Source organism: Meleagris gallopavo, chromosome Z, assembly GCF_905368555.1.
Source record: "Meleagris gallopavo chromosome Z, MGAL_WU_HG_1.1, whole genome shotgun sequence".
In the NCBI taxonomy this organism is placed as follows: Eukaryota; Metazoa; Chordata; class Aves; order Galliformes; family Phasianidae; genus Meleagris; species Meleagris gallopavo.
The window spans coordinates 44918898-44939389 of NC_139435.1; the positions used below are offsets into that span (position 1 = coordinate 44918898).

Genomic DNA, 20492 nt, shown 5'->3' on the forward strand with positions numbered 1-20492 from the left:
AATTTTAGCACAGAAACAGGCTGACAGAAATCTGATGCAGTTTAACACAGTCAATTGCAAAGTCCTGCATCTGGAACACAGTAACTCCACTCAACAGCACAAGCTGGAGCACAAATGGGGGGAAAGCAGCTTTGGAAGGGCTTAAGGTCCTGGAGGACAGCAAACTGAACATGAGTTGGCAGTCTGCCCATACTGGGCTGCATTACATGAGTGTAGCCAAAAAGTTGAGGGACCTGATTATTTCCCATGTTGTATTTATGTGCACACCTCTGGAGGACTGTGTCCAGTTTTGAGCTCCTCTGTACAAGAAAGAGAGACAAACTGCATGCAGCAAGTCCAGGTCAGGGCTACCAAGACAGGCAGGGTACTGGAGCATATAATGCAGAACAGGAGCCTGAGGGAACTGTTTTTTTCAGCCTGGAGAAAAGAAGGTTATGGGGAGATCTTACTGATGTACACAACTGATTTCTACACCAGAGGATGGACAAGACAAGCTTTTTGGAAGTCCATGGTGATTGGACAGAAGGCAAAAACAGAAGGTGGGACACGGGAAATTCCAGTTAGGTATTAGGATGACTTTTTCCACTAAGAGAGTGGCCTTGAGCTGTTCAGTTTTTTGATGAGTTATAAGGGTCTATCCTTAAATGCTGAATATGGGCTGTTAGTACAGAAAAACTGCACTGCAGTGGGGGATATACAGTGAGTCTCTTTTTTTTCTGAGAAATAAAAGCAAAACGTGAGCATCAGAGTGGCTGACAACACACATACTATGTGATCGGTGAGTTTTGGCTTTTTTCCATGCATTGGTGCTCACATAACTCATGGACTAAAGCAAAAAAAATGCAATCACTGTTATGCGAGCTCTCTGTAGGGAAGATGCTGGTGAGTGGGACTGTGTGTGCTGAACTGAGTCATTTTCTGAACTGTGATTTAAGAGCTTAAAAGCCAGGTCTGTAGCTTTGACAGCTGTAATTGCTGTTACTCATGATACTTTTGATACTCTATACCTAAAATCATTCTCTGTCCTAACAAAAGCTGACTTGACAGACCTTCAAAATCCATGGAACTGTCACTCTTACGAGATTAATATGCACCGGAATAGATCTGATATATTTTTTCTCTGGAAACAGAAAAGGTGGCAGATAACATGGGGAATAAATTACAGCTAATATTTACATTACTTCACTAATATTATCTATTGGAATTTAATTTAAGACCTGACAAAATAATTAATGTTCGTTTTTTTACAGTTAAGTATTAGTATGACTTTTTCCACTAAGAGTGGTCAAGCACTGGAACAGACTTGGAGATACTCAACATTCAAAGGAACAAGGACATAAGTGATCTAATCTAAGCTGGTCCTGCTTTGGTGGAGCAGGAGAGTTGCGCCTAGCTACTGGCAGACCTCCAGCCTACATGATTCTGTGACCCTGTGGCTGAGTTGCTTCTGGCAAAATGCCTGCAACTGAGGAAATTCGTCAGAGAAATGCCCTGGCTTTCCTGTGCTCTAACCACACATGGAAACATAAGCCTGCACAAACTAGGGATGCCCAGGTATGAGTTACAGTCCACTGTGATTAAACTGTGGCTTTCTTCATATTGCTGGCTTCCAAGTATGCCCTTCATTATTAAAATATTCTTCCTTGTACAGATCACTTTTTTAAGGCTTGTTATTTGTCATGTACATATTTCACTTCTGCCAACTTTGTCACTATCCATGACCTTTATACTGTCAGCAAAAGTAACTCAGCTGATTAATATTAACAATGTATTTTCATTCTTTATTGCAGTATTTTAAATGAAACCTGGACAGTCGAACATCTATTAGTGTTATGTTGCACAACTTTACCCAGTCCTCACCAGCTTCCTGTCTGTCTGGACTGTGTTCATCTGCAAGATGAGCACATCCTGTGGCATGGGAACTATCTGTACAGCGTCACTGACAGGTTGAAGGGAGAAATGCTGCAGCTGCACTGTTTCCAGAGCATAAGCTTCAGAAAATGGCTGCAGCAGGACAAAGATAGATAGATAGATAGATAGATAGATAGATAGATAGATAGATAGACAGACAGATAGATAGATAGATAGATACATAAATAGATAGATGGATGGATAGATAGATAGACAGACTGATAGATAAAACAAGCCTGGAAAGTTATAAAGAGAAAAGAAAAGAGAGAGAGATAGAGCATCATACAAATTATGATTCAGTAGGAAGATATTAAAGGTTTAAAAAGCTGGATTGCTGCTCTAGTCCTAGACATACGATGTTAGTTCTTCCTTCTCATCTTTAGTTTTCCCATGTCGCCAATTCTGCATTGCTGAGATCCTTTTCTGCCAATAAAATTCTTCCTAATAGATTCATCCACTGATTCTCTATAAATCTTCAGAATTTATTTGATTAAGTAGTCCAAGAAGAGCGATATGCCATGCCTTAAGTAGTTTTACAGTCTTCTTGATGAACTCATTGCCAACTAGGGATCACCATAAGCAAACTCCCAGGCCGTGCCCCATCATAGCCCAGCAGTGGTCTATCAGGCTGCTCATGCAAGGTGGGAGGGAAGGCAGTGCCAAGGGGTACTTCCAATCTAGGGACCCAAAGGGAGAAAAACACACACAGATATATATACCTTCAGGATATCAGGAAAAGGTTCTACATCAGAGCGTGGTGGGCATGGAACAGCTCCTTAGGCATAGCCCTGAGCCCATGGAGCTCAAGGAGTGTTTGGACATTGCTCTCAGACATCATTTGAATTCTGGGTGGTCTTGTGCTGAGACAGTTTGGACTTGATCCTTTTGGGTTCTTTCCAACCCAGGATATTCCATGATTCTTTGAAAAAGAGGATTCAAACATTCCTCTGCTTGCTAACTGGGCTCCTACAACGCATGCAAATAACTAATTTCCATATATTAACAGTCAGGTCCTGTGTGACAAAGACAAATACGCTGCCTGAAGCTGTTCAGTTTTTTGATGAGTTATAAGGGTCTATCCTTAAATGCTGAATATGGGCTGTTAGTACAGAAAAACTGCACTGCAGTGGGGGATATACAGTGAGTCTCTTTTTTTTCTGAGAAATAAAAGCAAAACGTGAGCATCAGAGTGGCTGACAACACACATACTATGTGATCGGTGAGTTTTGGCTTTTTTCCATGCATTGGTGCTCACATAACTCATGGACTAAAGCAAAAAAAATGCAATCACTGTTATGCGAGCTCTCTGTAGGGAAGATGCTGGTGAGTGGGACTGTGTGTGCTGAACTGAGTCATTTTCTGAACTGTGATTTAAGAGCTTAAAAGCCAGGTCTGTAGCTTTGACAGCTGTAATTGCTGTTACTCATGATACTTTTGATACTCTATACCTAAAATCATTCCCTGTCCTAACAAAAGCTGACTTGACAGACCTTCAAAATCCATGGAACTGTCACTCTTACGAGATTAATATGCACCGGAATAGATCTGATATATTTTTTCTCTGGAAACAGAAAAGGTGGCAGATAACATGGGGAATAAATTACAGCTAATATTTACATTACTTCACTAATATTATCTATTGGAATTTAATTTAAGACCTGACAAAATAATTAATGTTTGGTTTTTTACTCTAATTTAAGCCTTTTACAGCTATTTTCAGCTTAAGGCTTAATTAAAAGATTAAAGACTTTACACAGCCACTTATTTTCCTGCAAAGATGCTTGAAGACACAGTGTGAACTGAAGCACATTGGATACACTACAGAAGCCCTGCAAAGTCAACTCTGTCCCCTGTAAGAAGGGCACAGCATACTGTTGCTACTGACGCTACATTTTTAACTCACTTGGTGTAATTAATTTTAGGAGACTGGGCTCCTAATGAGAAAATAACAGCTACTTTACAATCATAAGATAATTGTAAAGTAAGGTCGTGAGCATATTTTGATCACCTATTCATTTTTCTGGGGACTCACATGGATCCATGAGCTTCCCACATAAAGGGAAAAATGACCAGGACTAATGATGTGAGTTAACTTCAGTTTACTTTCTGGTGTATGTGTTCTTCTTTGAAGTAAAAATGCTGTCCATAACCTCTTTGTCTACATGTGTGTCTTTATCAAGAGGTCTGTCTTAGCTCTCCTTCCAGTTTTCTAGTTACATTTTCTGAATGAGGAATTCTCCTCAGTTATACTGACAGCCAATGGGGGATGAACAGAATTACAAGAAAAATTTATGCCCCTTGTGGAAATCAATAACAACCACATAGCAATTAAAATATGTAATTCTTAAAGCCTAACGAGACCTGTATGTTGATGAGGCTAGACAGCCAGTTAAATCTGAAGTAATCCAAATTCCTCTGGGGTTAAAAGCAACTGATCGTTTTGCTTATAACTCAGCAAATAACTGCAGAGACCACTGAACTGCATTCCATAGAGACAGAGGACTTGTATGTTTAATGACGGATAGGTAAATGAAGTAAGACTGAAATGATCAGAAGCATGGAGCACCCTCCTTTGCTGCTTAGCATGCCTATAGAATCTATGCTTCTACATTTAATTCAGCTTGTATGTTTGGACAGATTGTTTTCTTTACTGTGTGAAACACAGCAGCTTTATTCAAAATGGTCAATGCTCTAGAAAGAAGAGACCAAGCAGCAGCAAGAAAATTGCAGAAGAATGGATCAGATCTTCAGTTCTTCATTCTTCTCCATCTTCAACTCTAGAAATTAAGACTTACTTGGACGTGGCTCTTTAACCACAGTGGGCAGCTTAGCACCCCAATAGCTGACCATAGGCTAACTTTTAAAGGCTTCACTTCCTCTAGACTCATATGGATTTGCCTAAATATAAATATGTGAGTTGATCTATCAAACACATTTACACACCAGTTTAATATCTTGAAGAATTGAAGCCACACACAACATAGCCTGGCCCCTCAAGAAAGATGCAGAACTCTTGGAATGAGGCCAGAGTAGGACCACTAAGATGATCAGAGGGCTGGAGCACCTCTTCTATGAGGAAAGGTTAAGGGGACTGGAAGAGAAGGCTCCAGGAGACCTCATTGTGGCCTTCTAATACTTGAAGGGAGCATATAAACAGGTGGGGGAACGACTGTTTACAGGGGTGGATGGTGATAGGACAAAGAGGAATGATTTTAAACTGAGACAGGGGAGGTTTAGGTTAGATATTAGGAGGAAGTTCTTCACACAGAGGGTGATGATATACTGGAACAGGTTGCCCAAGGAGGTAGAGGGTGCCCCATCCCTGGAGGCATTCAAGGCCAGGCTGGATGTGGCTCTGGGCAGCCTGGTCTTCTGGTTGGCGACCCTGCATATAGCAAGGGAGTTGAAACTGGATGATCATTGTGGTCCTTTTCAACCCAGGCCACTCTATGATTCTATGAAAAACGGGGCAGTGGTCACCAAGCAGGCTTGCTGAGGATGAAACAGTCTTGATCATACCAGTAAAAATCCACAAACATTTCAAATCACATATAGTTCATGTAATAAGTTATCACAGGAAAGAAAGACCCCCATACCCTCCCCTACACCTCAAAAAGGGATACTCAATCTGTTCAGTTTATTGTTAATTTTTTTATTTTTTTTATTTTTTTTTTTTTTTAAAGTTAATCCATATTGAGGAGCCCTCCAAATACTAGTGAGAACATGTAAGAACAACTAAAGCTTCTGGCACTGCCTCAGCAGATAAGACTACTTGAGGATTATAAATATTATCAACCAGAACTACAGTCACTTGTTGAGCTTTGTAAGACATTTTACAAAGCATTCAGCGTCAGTCATGCCTGTATCAAGTGCCAGACTAAAGGGAATGTCTCTTTTCTCCTCTTCAGATATTGCAGGTTTCCTTTGGGCCCCAATTAGGCACCTGCATCACCTCCATCCTGTAAAGAACCTGAAGCACCACTGTGAATCCCAGACCTTTTTCCCTCAGTATTTCCTCACCATTCATACTACTGCATCCTTTTTGTCCTTCAATATTTCTCACCCCCCTGAACATAGATCACAAGCCCCATTTGGCATTTGCCCACTCTCATTTCTTCTGTCCCAGCACATTGCTAATGCAGTTCCTGATGGCTCATGCTCCACTTGCTGGGAGACACTCAGTCTTCTCTGCACAAACTCAGGAAGGGATCCTCCATGAATTGCAATTCCACCTCCAGCTGGAGCAGGGGGGTTGGACTCAATCTCTGGAGGTCCCTTCCAACCTCTACGATTCTGTGATGCTGTGATCTTGATCTTCCCAGGATGTGCCGTCAATTGCTGTCTTCATGGAACACTGAGGCAGGCCTTGAATTCATATTTAATATAATAAGAGATTAAGTGGAAATTAAAGTATCTTTGAATGAGGGAGAAGGATTCACTCATGCTCTTCTTTCTCTGCTTACTAACGTCAAATAATTCAGACTACAGTATTCCTGGACATCAAAATGTGAGTTACTGAAGAGGCCACAGGATCCGCTGGTCTGGATTTTAAACTCTGCTGTCTCAGATCACCAAAGCATTTCATGTCTGTGATTGGTAAATGGAAAAACTCTCTTAAGACAGGCTTTAGACCAGGAGTATCCAAATCATGTCCCACATGCTACTTGTGGAGCAGGACAGCTGGTAATACAGCCCCATGTAGGGGTAATATAAATCTAACAGTCGCCTAAAAAAACAGGTGTCAATTTACTAATCCAAGAATGCTAAAGGTGGCATTACAGAATCATAGAATCCTTAGAGTTGGAAGGGACCTTTCAAAGCCATCTAGTCTAACACCCCTGCAGTGAACAGGGATACCACAGCTACACCAGGCTGCCTAGGTCCTGTTCCAGCCTTGCCTTGAAAGTCTCCAGGGACAGGGCATCAACCACATCGCTGGACAATCTGTTCCAGGGCCTAACCACTCTCCCTGTAGAAGATTTTTTCCTAACCCAAATCTCCCTTCTTTGAGCTTGAAACTATTTCTGCTTGTTCTACCACAGACCCTGCTAAGGAGTCTGTCCCCTTCTTTTCTGTAGCTCCCCTTCGGATACTGAAAGGCCACTATCAGGTCAACTCACAGCCTTCTCTTCTCCAGGCTGAAGAGCCCCAGCTCTCTCAGCCTGTCCTCATAGGAGAGGTATTCCACCTCTTGGATCATTTTCTCTGGATACGCCCCAACAGGTCCATGTCTCTCCTGTACTGATTACTTTATGTCTGGATGCAGTGCTGCAGGTGAGGCCTCACAAGTGCAGAGCAGAGAGGCAGGATCACTGCCCTTGCCCTGCTGGCCATGCTTCCTTTGATGCAGCACAGGATACAATCGGCTTTCTGGGCTGCAAGGGTGCACTGCTGGCTCATAGCCAGCTTGCCATCCTCCAGTACCCAGAGGTCTTTTTCAGCATGGTTGTGCTCAATCCTTTCATCTCCCAATTTGTACTGGTAATGGGCGCTGCCTCAACCCAGGTGCAAGACCTTGCACTTGGATTTGTTGAATTTCATGAGGTTCTCCTGACTGCTCAAGCCTATCTAGGTCCCTCTGGATGGTATCATGTCTTTCTGGTGTGTTGACCGCACTCCACAGCTTGGTGTCATCAGCAAAGTTGCAGAGGGTACACTCAATCTCACTGTCAATGCCACTGATGAAGATATTAAAAAGTATTAGCCCCAGCACCAAACCCTGGGGGTCACCACTTGTCACCAATCTTCATCCACTCACTAAGCCACTGATCGCCAATCTCTGGACTCAATCCTGCAGGCAGTTCTTCATCCATTGAACAGTCCACTCATCAAATCCATATCTTCCCAATTTGGAGAGAAGGATGTTGTAGTGTACCATGTCAAAGGCCTTACTGAAGTCCAGATAGATGACACCGTTTTGTATTGATGCAGTGACGTCACAGGAGGTCACTAGGTTGGTTAAGCAGGATTAACCCTTGGTTAAGCCATATACTGGTTTTCCTGTATCACCTCCCTTCCTTCCATGTGCTTTATTAGCACTGCTTCCAGAAGGATCTGTTTCATGACCTTCCCTGGCACAGAGTAGCATTGACAAGTTGTTAGTTCCCAGGGCCATCTTTTTTACCCTTTTTAAAAATGGGTGTGATGTTACCTTTTTTCCAGTCACCAAGGACTTCACCTGATTGCCACAATTTTTCAAGTATCATACAGGGTGACTTGGCAACCACGTTAGCCAATTCCCTCAGGACTCTGGGATGCATCTCATCAGGATCCATAGACTTGTGCATACTCAGGTTCCTCAAGTGGCCACGAACCTGATTTTCACTTACAGTGGAAAATACATTGCTTCCCTGATCATCTTGTACCAAACCAAATGTTTGAGGGCTGTGTGGAAAGCAATTATGCGAGAAGACTGAGAGGAAAAAAAACCAAACCAAACCAAACCAAACCAAACCAAACACCTCAGCCTTCTCCTTGTCTGTTGAAAATGCTCAATATACCTACCTTAATTCACTTCTCCTCAGAATTTGTGAATTGTGTATTTAACTGCTACTTTTCTTTTTGTGTGTGAAAGTAATAAGTTACATGTTTTATTATAAAATCTAAAACACAGATAAAAGTACAAGATTAAAAGTATATATTTTAAAATGTTATAAGATGTATTAAAAATAAAAAATTGTTTCTTATATACATTAACTAATTTATATGTGGCCCAGGTCAGGTCCCCTTCACTCCACACAGCCCAGCCAGCCAAAAGATTGGACATCCATGCTTTAGACTCTGCTGCCCCGACTGTGCTGTGGACAGGCAATCAGATGTCTTTGGCATTTTGAATACTGTATAGTATGGGGGGGGGGGAAAAAACAGTCATACATTTTTACTATGATTTTCATGGTTGCTCTCTTATTCATTTCTCACCTGCTGCCTGTGACTGAAATTAAGCAGAAACTAAAGCCCAAACCAGCACAGGTGTGATCACTGCTAAAGACTATTGTACAGGGAATGCTGTCTTATTGGTTCAGCAGAAAGGTACTAAACAGCTTTTTCCAGTGCCTGTAAACCTGACTGGGGACCCTAAGGGGCACTGTCTTCTACAGACATAATTCACAGAAGATTTCAGACTGCAAAAAGGGATGACAGTACTTGTACTTCAGCAGAACTCTACTGCTCTTGCTGATGCTGCTCTTCAAGCTTTTCCCTGTATTGTTTTAGCAGCAGGGTGGCTGCAGGTCTGTCTGCTGTAGGTTTGGTGTGGAGAAGATCAGAAGATGTGTTACATATCTACGGGACCCATAGCTGCTTTTATGTTCCATACCATGTGGTGCTGTACTGGTGCTGTCTGTTTCCAGCAGCCCTTTATGAGAAATAGCTTTGGATGTTCCTGAACTACAGATTTGCCAGCAGTATGCAGTAGGAAAAGCCAGCACCTCATGTTGTAGTTGAACTGTACCTTCACTGGCAAAATTTGTTATTTTTAGTTTTAAAATCAAATCCAGAATCTTTCTGATTTTATCTCCTACTTTATTAACAGCAGCTTTTAAATGGCATTCATTGTTTTTGGCTGCAAAACGCACTCCTATATCCGTTCTGGTTCTTGCTGACGATGCCGCTTAACAGTAAAAACACGCAACATCAATGCCCTCTTTGTGCACGTTTATCTCCCTCTAGTGGAAGCAAAGCCTTGGAAAATCAGCAAAGCACACCAAGTGTACTTCTCAAGGGAGTAACAAAAATTGAAGACTACTAATAAAGAAGGACTGTTGTCCAGCTTTTCTATCCACTCAAGAATGGCAATGGAGATCTAGAGGAATGCTACGAAGACTGACTTGAGAAATCAAGTTCTTACTGTATTTTGAATAGTTTTTTTCGTTGCTCTTGCTGGGATTTAGAACAATACAGTCCCAGAGGTTTAGGTTGTGACCTTAGTGGGGCAGTCTAGACAGAAATGTGACCAATTCCGATTCCATTTGAACTTTTTCGGTTGTGGGCTTTCAATCAGGTTCCGCAGGAAGGGACCACTCTGGTGCCATTAGCACCACTCCTGATGAAAGATGACGTTGTAGCAAGGTAGGGCTTGGTTCCTTCTCCTGTGTAACAGTGTTAGGACAAGAGAGACTGCCCTCAAGTTGTGCCAGGGAAGGTTCAGGTTGGATATCAGGAAGAATTTTTTGTCAGAGTGAACAGATACTGTTAAGGGCTGCCCAGGGAGATGGTGGAGTCATTCAGTGTCCCTGGAGGTTTTCAAGAAACGTGGAGATGTGGCACTGAGGGACAGAGTTAGTGGGCACGGTGGGGATGGGCTGATGTCTGGACTCGATGATCTTAGAGGTCTTTTCCAATCTCATGGTTCTGTGATAAAAGACTATTTTTACTCAAGGCTAAGCGGTTAAGCCAGCATAACTGCACCAGCAGAGCTCCCGATCTGCAAGAAGTCTGCTATAAAGATGGAAAGCGTACCAGAAGAAAGCGTACATCAACCCCCCCCCCCCGAAACGCCTCCCCTCCCAATATGGCGGCGGAACGCCGAGCGGCAGGTGTCCTTCCGGTGGAGGGAGGAAGTGACGACACGCCGCGCCAGCAGCGACAGGGAAGGAGTTCTGCTTCCGGCGGGAGTTGTGCGGCCAGGCTGCAGCTATGACCAGGTGGGCTCGGAAAGTCGCCGCTGCGGGCGGCAAGGCGCTGAAGTCCACGCCCTGGGAGGAGATGGCGGCGGGGCCCGCGGAGAGCGAGCCGGAGAGGAAGAGTAAAAGGAAAAAAACGTACCAAAACGAAGACGTCAATGGGTTTGCGGCGTATCTGAAGCAGGCGGGGAACGGCCGGGGCAGGGAGGAGGAGGAGGAGGCGGCGGTGGTGGCCCTGAAGAAGGACCGTAGGCGGGAGAACAGGAGGCTGAGGAGGCAGGAGGCAAGAAAAAACGCCATGGTGAGCTCGGAGCTGGGTGCTCGCGGTGGTGGAGGGGACGGGAGCATCGCAGCCTTAAGCGGGGTTGAATCCCTGCTGAGGATTTGGTTTGGTTCTGTAAAATGAATTTTAGCGTAAGTGGGTTTCATTAAGTACACGCAGTTTAAGGGAATTTCACCCTTGGCATGCTTTTTCTGCTTACGTACTGATCTGCAGCCTTTCGGGGAATGGCCAGCCTTGTTCCTGGGTGAAATGTGTTTTCTGTCTCTCTGTGTTTCTGTGTGCATTTGCAATTTCATCGTGTTCTGGGACCGTTTTTTTTGCAGCACCTTCTGCATGAGAACTGGAGTGAGATCTCCACCAAACTCCAGATAAGACCACCTGAAAGTGTTTGTTCATGAAATTATTCTAAATGGAATCTGCAGTGGCAAAGAAAATGACTGCTACTCATTAATATGAACTACCATGAGTTTTTGTTTATGAATGAGTTGCAGTGCTAAAAGCAGCTTTTGAGACATCAGTACTGACACGTTTTTGCTTGTGTTTACTTTTTACATGACCAGAACAATCTTAGGGAACTAATTCTGCAGTGAGGATCAGAAGTTGTCACTCAGCTGCATGCTCAGTTCCCAATGGCCTGGGACAAAAATCCTGCATGTGTTGCTGGTGAAGGAAGAAAGCACCAATAATCATCTTGTTTAGAGACAGAGACCACTGGCAGTTATTCTGTTTGTGCTGCAATGGCTCTTTTGTCTTAAGCATTTTTGTCTGAAGTGTTAAGCTGTTATTGATATACTTGCCTTCTGAAAAGCCTAGAAGCCTTGTTAGGCTGTGTTTTGTTTGTTTGTTTGTTTGTTTTTCTGAGCTATTCAGTGAACCTTGGCTTAACATATTGGAGTAATTTCAAATGTCAGTGCAATTGATATGTATTTATTAGCACCTCCTAGGCTTCAGCCAAGATACATTGGGACGTAGTGGAAATCTGGCAGATAAAAGTGATAGTCAGATAACAAGAGTAAGAAAACTCTGTAGTTATGCCACCTGTAAGTGCTGTGCTTTGCCCTGTGAACTGCTTATAAAAATGCATGTAACTTATTTTTTATTTTTAAAGGTATGTTTCCACTGCAGGGAACCTGGCCATGGTGTTGCTGATTGTCCAGCTGTACTGGAAAGTCAAGATATGGGTACAGGAATCTGTTACCGGTGTGGATCCACAGAGCATGACATTGGCAAATGCAAGGCAAAGATAGACCCAGCTGTTGGTATGGTTCAGAAGTTTGCATTTCGTGGAGTGTTTTGGTCTGAGTTTTCTTACTACTGATATGTTGATTTGTGTTCTAGCAATTTATCTGTTCTGAAGACAGCAATTAATATACTTAAAGGAATACAGTATTGTGACAACGAACCTGACGTTGCAGTTATGCTATCCTATATCATACTGTTTCTTACAATGTCTTAAGAGTTGTCTGTGACTATACAGTGTTCTTAACTTTTGTCATAAATTATGGAATTTTGCAGGTGCATTTCCATATGCAAAATGTTTCATCTGTGGTGAGATGGGACATCTATCGAGGTCATGTCCTGACAATCCCAAAGGATTATATGCCGAAGGTGAGTGCAGTGATCTACTGCAAATAAAACATATTTTTCCTACTTATGTGACACAGAACTAAGAAACATTTTTGATTCAGAAAAGCAATTTCCAGATGTCTTTTATTCTTGGTGAAGGCAGATCAAATCTACAGAATTCATCATTAGTATTCACTATCTGAGATTATTATTTCAGTTTTGAGCTTAGCATTAAAGAGGAGGTGAAGTGCAGAGTATGAGAATTTGCTCACACTTGGCAGTTTCAAGAGGATTACAAAGAAATCATAATCTGTCTTTGTATGTGGCCAATGTGTTTTTAAATTTACGTACAACTAAGAATGTGATAAAAACATACCATTGGTCTGTTTAGGGACTTCATAGCCTTAATAGTTTAACACTTCAGTAACAAGGAGAAGTGTTCACAGAAAACAAGGTCTGTCATGGTTACACACAGGAATAATTTGTTTTATATGGTAAGTGACACTGTAAAAGATTAAGGAGAAATTAAGAGTTGAAAAATAGGCCACGACTTCCAGATGTTGTAAGAAATCAGTTCTACTGATTGGCTGGATCATACAGCTGCCCAGTATTCCAGTGGTTGTGGCACTCACAAAAAGGGCTCTTACAAGAGAGAGATCATCAGGTGAAGTGATTTAAATGAGAGGTATCACCTAAGTGTGTTGATTTCACTCAGATTTTGCAATGCCTGTCGTCTTTGTAAGTAAGCAGAAATATCCTGCATGTGGTGAGTGAAATTTGTAGTATTCAGTGATTTACAGAGCCGTGCTACTACAGATGGATGTTATCTGTAAGATACAGAGAGTCCAAGGAAGGTGTGTGTGCAGGCTCCTAAAGCTGTATGCTCATCTGCTGTGCAATATTATGTAATTCTGCTTAGGAGCATTGACTTCTCTGTGGAGATGCATCTTTTCTACAGGTTGTCACTACAGAAGTGTAAAAAAAAAAAAATTTTTTTTCAACATACATTTAACAGCAGAAGAGTGGATTTGTATTGTTTTGTTTTTCCAACTTTATCTTTTAACAGGTGGCTGCTGCAGACTTTGTGGCTCTGTGGAGCATTACAGAAAAGACTGTCCGGAAAACCAGAACTTAGGTGAGATGCAGGGGATGGCATAGAGTGCAAGTAGAGAGCCTTCTAGTAAAAAGGTGGCACACTGCCTTTAAGAATGTGTGCTTTTGTTAAGGGGTGTAGATGGAGGAGACAGTGAGTTGCTAGGCAAAAGGAACTTTCAATTAAAAAATGTCTAGCTTGTATACTTCTGAACGTTGTATGTGCAAATATGTATTTATGTTGCTGTTCACAATGTTAGCAGCTGTAGTAGAAAACATGCAGAATTGGTTTCTTTTGCAGGCAATTTGTGTGAAGAAGCTGAATGTCTTTTCAGTTGCAGTGTGGTGGTTCTGGCAGTTGCTATAAGCTCCATCTGCAGGCAGGCATTTAAGTCATTTGAGACAGGGCTGTGAGAAGAGACTGCGGGCCAGTCCTGCTAGATTTGCCAGTTAATAAGCTGGTTTCATCTACCTGTGCAGATAGTAAAGTAGATTATAATTTTGCCTAGCTGATTGGCTTTTAATGAAATGTTTGATATTTAACTGAGCCTTCCCTTGTAGTAAGGCCATTGATAGAAAGTATTTTGAGTGAACAGCTTCCCTTGTTCACTGATAGTTCTTTTTTTTTTTTTTTTTTTTACCTCCTTGCAAATCAGTTTGCACTGAATTCGTCAGTATATGTTACACATTAGAATGCATTTTTGTAATACATTAATTATGAGGGGGTATACAATTTGTGTGCCAGGATATGATCTAATGGCATTTATTTTTCTTAAACCGTTAGAGAGAAGAAATCTGTTTCTTTCTGTTTCATGTGTGTAGAAGTAAAATACTCTATGTATCTTTTATTTAAAAAAAAAGAAACAACTAAAAAAAAACTAAGAGAGGCGAAACTGTCCAATGTTTGGAGAATGACACATTACTGAAGTGATAAAACATTTATTGGTTTTTCTACTTGTGGAACATTTGGGTTAATAATATGCCACAAGTTTCTGAGGAATTAATGTGAAAAACATTTACAGAGGCAGTAGAGTTCTGTAATTCAACTACTTTTTCTAAGTGATCATACAGATATGATATAATCTAGGTGTTATTTGAGAGCGCATTTGTACCATTCTAGATTTGTGCTGGTTTGCTAGTTTGGAACGAGTGAGATTAAGTCTTAATTGGTCTCAGAAGTTTCTGATGTGAAACCTACAGGGTTTTTTTATTTGTTTGTTTGTTTTGCCAAACCTACCAGCCACAGCAGATTGGTTTGTGCAGTGCCTGTCAGATAACTGCTGCAAGGCTGTGATGTTTCTTGCTGGGTTTCTGCACACTACGTTAACAGCAAGCTATTTTTACATGCTTAATACCTTTTGTAAATTGAAAACCTGTGCAGATGCTATAAGAGAAAAACAACACTGCTGAAAGTCAAGCCAGCTCTTTCCACCAGAGGCTCCTGAGCAGTGGATAGTTCTGACCAGCAGAGATCCACTATGCAGGGAGTCTGGAAAGCAACCTGTAAGAGCTTGCTCCTTCATGTGAGTGGCTGTAGTCATTAAATTGCTTGGTCCTGTCTGGAATAGTGGTGTGCACATATGTGTGACAGTTAATAGGAGCTAGCAAGTGCTGATTTGAAGAGCCACTGTAATTTTGTAGACGAGGTTAAAATAAAAATCCTTTCTGCTTTTGGGCAGTATAATGAACTATATATGAAAGAGAACTGGTCAAAATAGTATTTAAAATGGGGGAGGGGAAAAGCGTTTATTATATTTAGGGAGGTAAGTTGAGAAATGTAAATTTTTCTCAATTTTCTCTCTTCAAGAATGCTTTCCTTTATGTCCAGAGATGCCTGACACATTCTGAAATCTCCACACAAGTTATTAGGACTTCAGAGAGAGTTAATGTGTCTTCTGTGTACTCTCTGAATTTTTCTTTGGACAGTCAAATAGGAAGAGATGCATATGATTTTTGAACATTTAAAATCTGTGGCAGGGGGAGGGGAATTAGGGTACAAAACACAAACACGCACTTGTCTAACACAAACATACACTTGTCGAAGGAGATCGGTTTCAGAGGTAGAACTAAATTGATAGATCTTTGCTGAACCAAAAGCAGGCCCTTGTGGGCCAAATGTTTCTCAAATCTGAATGCTCAATCTGATCATAATGTTTAGCCTTTCCATAAACTCTTGTCTCTTACTCTGCAGACCAGGTTACAGTTGGGCGATGGGCCAATGGAATGAGTGCTGATGATGAAGAAACTACAGAAACACCAAAGCTACAGAAACCCAAAGTGAAAGTACTGAAAGTTATTAATTTTTGAAAGCCTCCTTTAAGTGCTAAACTGCAGTGGCTGTGCACTGCTTCACTTCGGTGTAGTGACTGCATAGAGTGGATTGCTGCTTCCTTAAAACTAAGCACGCTGCTGCTGCTGGGTCTCTATTCCTGCTTTTTTCAGTCCAATTCAGACTCATCCTGTGGACTGAAGATCTGGGAACAACAGAAATGCATCAAAAAGATGTTTTATTTATTTTTATATATTTTTTGCAGGAAAGCTTTTCTTCTGCTAGTTCTCTAAAGAAGAAAATTGGTTTTCTGTGCTATCATGCAATGTGGTTGCAATAAAAGCACAGGGTTATGTGCATTTTGTCACAGGGCTTTATGACCACTCAATTTAGTGGTCAGTAGTGTTACCTTAAGGATGTTGCTGTATTGGAGACAGATAAGTTATGCTGACCTTAAGTCTTCCTGCCTTTCTCTGAAAGGGGTTGCAGGCATTTTGTAAATACCAATTGGACTCTAGATTGGTTTTGTTTCTTAGAGTGATTTTGTGCAGTGTATGTACACACTTGAGCTGTCTGACAGCTAAAGTATCAGGTAAAGCTACAGCTTATGTGACTTGAGCCTTCTATCTGGAGAAGTTGGGGGTACAATTCCTGCTATACATGATGGATGTATTAGTGTGTACGTGCAATAATCTGATAGATTCTGTATGTTTGACTACCTGAGTACTTCACTAATAAGCCGAGTCATGCTCTTCCTCTGACATGCGTTATGAAACTCACCTGAAAAACACAATACCCAAGTTGGATGAGAGCCATCAGAATCATGTGTTCAACCCCTGGCTCCAGACAGGACTTCCCAAAATCCAAACTCCATGTCTGAGAGCATTGTCCAAATGCTCCTTGAGCTCCAGCAGCTTGGGGCTGTGCCCCCTGCCCTGGAGAGCCTGTGCCAGTAGCTGGAGAGCAAGGGAGCTTGCTTAATTTACTTTTTAAGAAAAGCACCCAAAAATCTTGATCTTCAGTATTTTGGTCCCTTGGAGTATCAGAAGTAAACTTTCCCTTCTGTTACTTAGATATACTTACTTCATAGTGGATTTTTTTTTAATGGAGAAAGCAGCCTGCACTTGGAAATCCTGGTAGATGTTATAAAATTTCCTCAAGCCAACGAAGGATGGAGTTCCTGCAGTAGGTCTCCATATGTTCTCGAGTTTCTTCCTGTGCAGCTGACAGTGGCAGAATTTTACTTGCATCTTATTCTGTCATCTAAGTTGAACAAGCAAGCACGTTGTAAGTAGAGGAGTACATTCCAAGCTCTGCTCACATGCTGCTTTCATTCTGAACTGGGGTCTGGGCACAGCATTGGCACGTGCTGTTCTGCATCTCTGTGCTGTGCTCCCCTCCACTGTACTGATGTGGACTCAAGCAGCTGTGCCATCAGGCTTCTCAGTGCTGTATTGCAGGCAGTACCCCAAAGGCCTTACGTGTGCCTCCTAAAATTTCAGCTTGCATTATGTATTAATAAGCAACTATCTTTGACAGAAAGCTAAATGGTAATGAAGGTGTTGCTTCTAAAGAATTAGTTATCATTAAAGTTAGTTCATACAGAATCCTGCTGAGAACACAGAACTAACCCCAGACAACAAACTTGAGCTCAGAACTGGTTTTTGAGATACTTGAGGACAAAGCGCTGAGGCTGTGGGTTTGGAACTTCACATTTGTTACAGAATAAAAACAAATTTGTCTTATCACATTTGTGTAAATGTGTGTTTTTTTTCCTTCATAAAATGCTGATATAGAACACAATAGGTAGAGCTCTTATTTTAGGTTTCCTGGTTCTGCTTTGGATATTAAATCAGGTAACATGCTGTGTGGATTCAATTTATAATAATCAGAACACATTTAAATGGGGAAGAGGAGTGGTTTTGGATGAAATCACTGAATTATTAGTTTTAATTAACTTTGAAGTGCAAAACTGTTACTTCAGTACAGACAAGTCTTTTGTAACAGACATCCCAGCTTAAAAGGTAATTTCCCTTTCTAGAATATGAATGCATATATAGCTTGAAAGCTATATATTTTAGCTTATGTTCTGTTCAAAATCTTAAGAAACAAAAACTTGAAGCCATCCCCTTAACAGTGCTGTAAATGCTTGATATGGACAGTGGTGTGGTTCTTCCACCCAGGGAAGTGGCAGCTCAGGTTCTGTGGGTCTTAGTGAAGCATCACTATTGTAAGCTGAAGCAAAAGCATCTGCTGAGAGACTGCTGAGTTATTTTGTGTGCTGCTTCTGTGTTGTGGAGGTAAAGAAAATTCAGTGTTGCCTTCCCACAGTTGATCCTGTTGCTGTGAGCCATCTCACACTCTAAAAACACTTGTTAGGCTCCTACATTTAAACACTGCTTTATTATCCTGAGAAGAGAGAGCAGGGTTCTTCAAACAAACAAAAAAGACAAAGTAGGTCTCGGTGGTTCTCAAGTGTTCACATGCAGTGCCTGCTTGCATGGGTTTGTGAGGTGGTATGCCTGCCTCCTTTCTTCCTCAGCGACTGCTGAAGATGAAGTACGGAAATACTCCACTGCAGAACAGCTACAAAGGGTATCACCGCTCAGTTTGCACTGCTGGCAGACAATTAGAGTTTAAGCAAACGTTCTTCCAGAAATCCAAATGTTGGCTCAGTAGCTGCACACTGGTTGGTAGGTATGGAATCCTTGTAAAAAGGCACCAGTTCCCTATGCAGCTGAAGAATGATGTGTGGCTGTATGCAGAAAGCAGCCCTGCTGCACAGCGCTAAGGAGCCAGGGTGAGAAGGCAGAATACCAGTATTTCCAAAATGCCAAATAACGTTCTCCAGATGGTCCTTGTGGTAACCCAACAGCTAATTTCAGTGTGTAAGTGTCTCTAAAGGCAGGCTACAAATTGTGCAGCACAGAAGGCAACTTAGTGCCCAGCACACAGCTCAGGCTCTTTCGCCCGCAGCTTTGTGCATGCATTCACAGCTGAACGCTAGGTGGCTGTGTTCACTAAAAATCAGGACTGCAGTGGCGTACACCCACTCACTGTCTATCGTCTTCTGAGCGCAGCAAGCACAACCACGACTAACAGCTAAGCTTGTGTCCTGTGCAGCTCTCGCAGGCAACGATTCTTCTGTCAGCCGCCAAAGCAGAGAGCGGCTGCTTGCCCTCGGGCTGCAGTGGTTTCTGTGCTGCGGAAAGGGCTGTCCTGAGGCTGCAGTCCTCACATCACAGACTTAGGAGCTGGATCCCCATGTGATAAAAATTGCTATCCAAAGTAAGGTCTGGATTCCAAGTCGCCTCCAGAGCCAAAGCTCATGCCACAGTTCACATTTTTTATTACAAGCATAGTGCATAGTGTATCTGTTTAGTATGGCAGGTACTGGCCAGCTTCACTACCAATCCTGATCTCACTAAGGCTTTGGTCTGACACTGCACCCAAGCAAAACCAGTCTCACCAAGAGACGAGCTGACTTACTGCAATAACACATCTGGAGGGCTTCCAGCACTTCATACAAAATTTGCACATGTGTTATAATCTACAAATCACCAACAAAAACTTTGATTTGGTTATAGGCCAAACTAAAGATGTTCTTACGTAAGTGGGAACTGGATTCAGACCCCTAGAGCACTCACTCTACCAATTATGAAACTACAGCGAGATAAATAGCACTGCTACAGTTCTCATGCTTTGATCCTTTTAACCAACTCCCCTATTCATGTTACGGTTAACTGCTGATGATCTTACCTGTTTTCTGAACAAGGAACTCTAGAGAAGAAAAACAAAAGCACAGAACAGAAGACGCACCACGATAAAACCTCTGAAACCATTTTCTTTTATTCATCTGGGAATGGTTTCAAGATTCTTCCTGTTCCACATTAATTAAAGACCAGAAGAACAGTCTTGCACAGAACTTGGCAGCTGGAGGTCACAGCACTTCTCCAAGAGACCAGCACCCTTCATCAGCACTGAAATCCAGAGATAGTGTAATAAAAACTATGATGGATATGTAATCTGAAAAGCAATAATTTATTGAAGAACACAGACAAACTACAAGCATTAACAGATAGCAAACATTATCAAACACTAATTTGCTGTAGGGTATAATAGATCAACATGTAATGCACATGCAATGAGCTGGACAAACTGAGCAGAGAACTGGACAAGCTACTTGGTAGTACCAGTCCTCTGCATATTAGACTGATTAGTATTTACTAATTTTATTAGTATTTACTGGATGTCACCAGGCTCAATCCAACAATGAAACACACATTTAAGAGCAGAATTTGTGCTTTAATCTTTTTTTTTAATAGAAAACTTAAATTTAGAGCATAAAGTCTAACCCTAATTTGACACAAAATCCAGCTCTAGCCCAGTATCAGCTGCATGACTCAAAGTAACTTGTAGAACAATTAACACATATGCAAAACCTTAAATTAATATTGCTTGATGGTCTCTCATACTCTTTTTACAACTCTGTTAACTTCAGCACTACTGCCCTTCAGCTCCAAGAACTTAATACACTCCAGAGCTGTGTCTTCAATGGAGTTTAATGAGCCAGTAAGATTTGCAGCTAAGTAAGGCATAAGAGTTGATGTCATTTGATTGAAGTAATACACCTGTTTAAATAAAAACAATATAAATTAAAAATCCTGGACTGCAATAGTTAGCCCTTTTATTTCAGAGACTAGCTGAGAATCGAAGTTTCTGTGGGTGAGAACAGAAGCACAAAAGCAGT

The 20492-nt window shown here is 41.7% G+C and overlaps 2 protein-coding genes and 1 pseudogene across 6 annotated transcripts in view; 2 read left to right on the top strand and 1 right to left on the bottom strand.

The window, feature by feature from the left end:
* The first annotated feature begins 451 nt into the window (after positions 1–451).
* On the top strand, positions 452–7806 carry LOC146542240 (uncharacterized; annotated as a pseudogene).
* A 2657-nt stretch (positions 7807–10463) lies between these two features.
* On the top strand, positions 10464–17490 carry ZCCHC9 (zinc finger CCHC-type containing 9). The gene is made up of 5 exons (XM_010726092.4): positions 10464–10833; positions 11924–12074; positions 12331–12423; positions 13448–13516; positions 15665–17490. The coding sequence occupies exons 1-5, from the start codon at positions 10546–10548 to the stop codon at positions 15778–15780; spliced, it is 717 nt and encodes a 238-aa protein (XP_010724394.1). The 5' UTR covers positions 10464–10545; the 3' UTR covers positions 15781–17490.
* Positions 17491–19764: 2274 nt separating this feature from the next.
* ACOT12 (acyl-CoA thioesterase 12) overlaps positions 19765–20492 on the bottom strand; it is a 29712-nt gene continuing 28984 nt past the window's right edge. For 3 of the 5 annotated variants that reach the window (XM_010726091.3, XM_010726089.3, XM_019610626.3), the window contains one exon: positions 19765–20373. In XM_010726091.3, the coding sequence (XP_010724393.2) occupies positions 20212–20373 (162 nt within the window). In that variant the 3' untranslated portion in view covers positions 19765–20211. The remainder of the gene's footprint in view (positions 20374–20492) is intronic. The other 2 variants (XM_085212587.1, XM_085212586.1) reach the window with 1 other exon arrangement.

Coding starts and splice junctions, on each gene's coding strand:
- ZCCHC9 (XM_010726092.4), top strand. CDS start 10,546: ATGACCAGGTGGGCTCGGAAAGTCGCCGCTGCGGGCGGCAAGGCGCTG. Junction 10,834..11,923: donor AGGCAAGAAAAAACGCCATG/GTGAGCTCGGAG, acceptor TTATTTTTAAAG/GTATGTTTCCACTGCAGGGA. Junction 12,424..13,447: donor CAAAGGATTATATGCCGAAG/GTGAGTGCAGTG, acceptor ATCTTTTAACAG/GTGGCTGCTGCAGACTTTGT.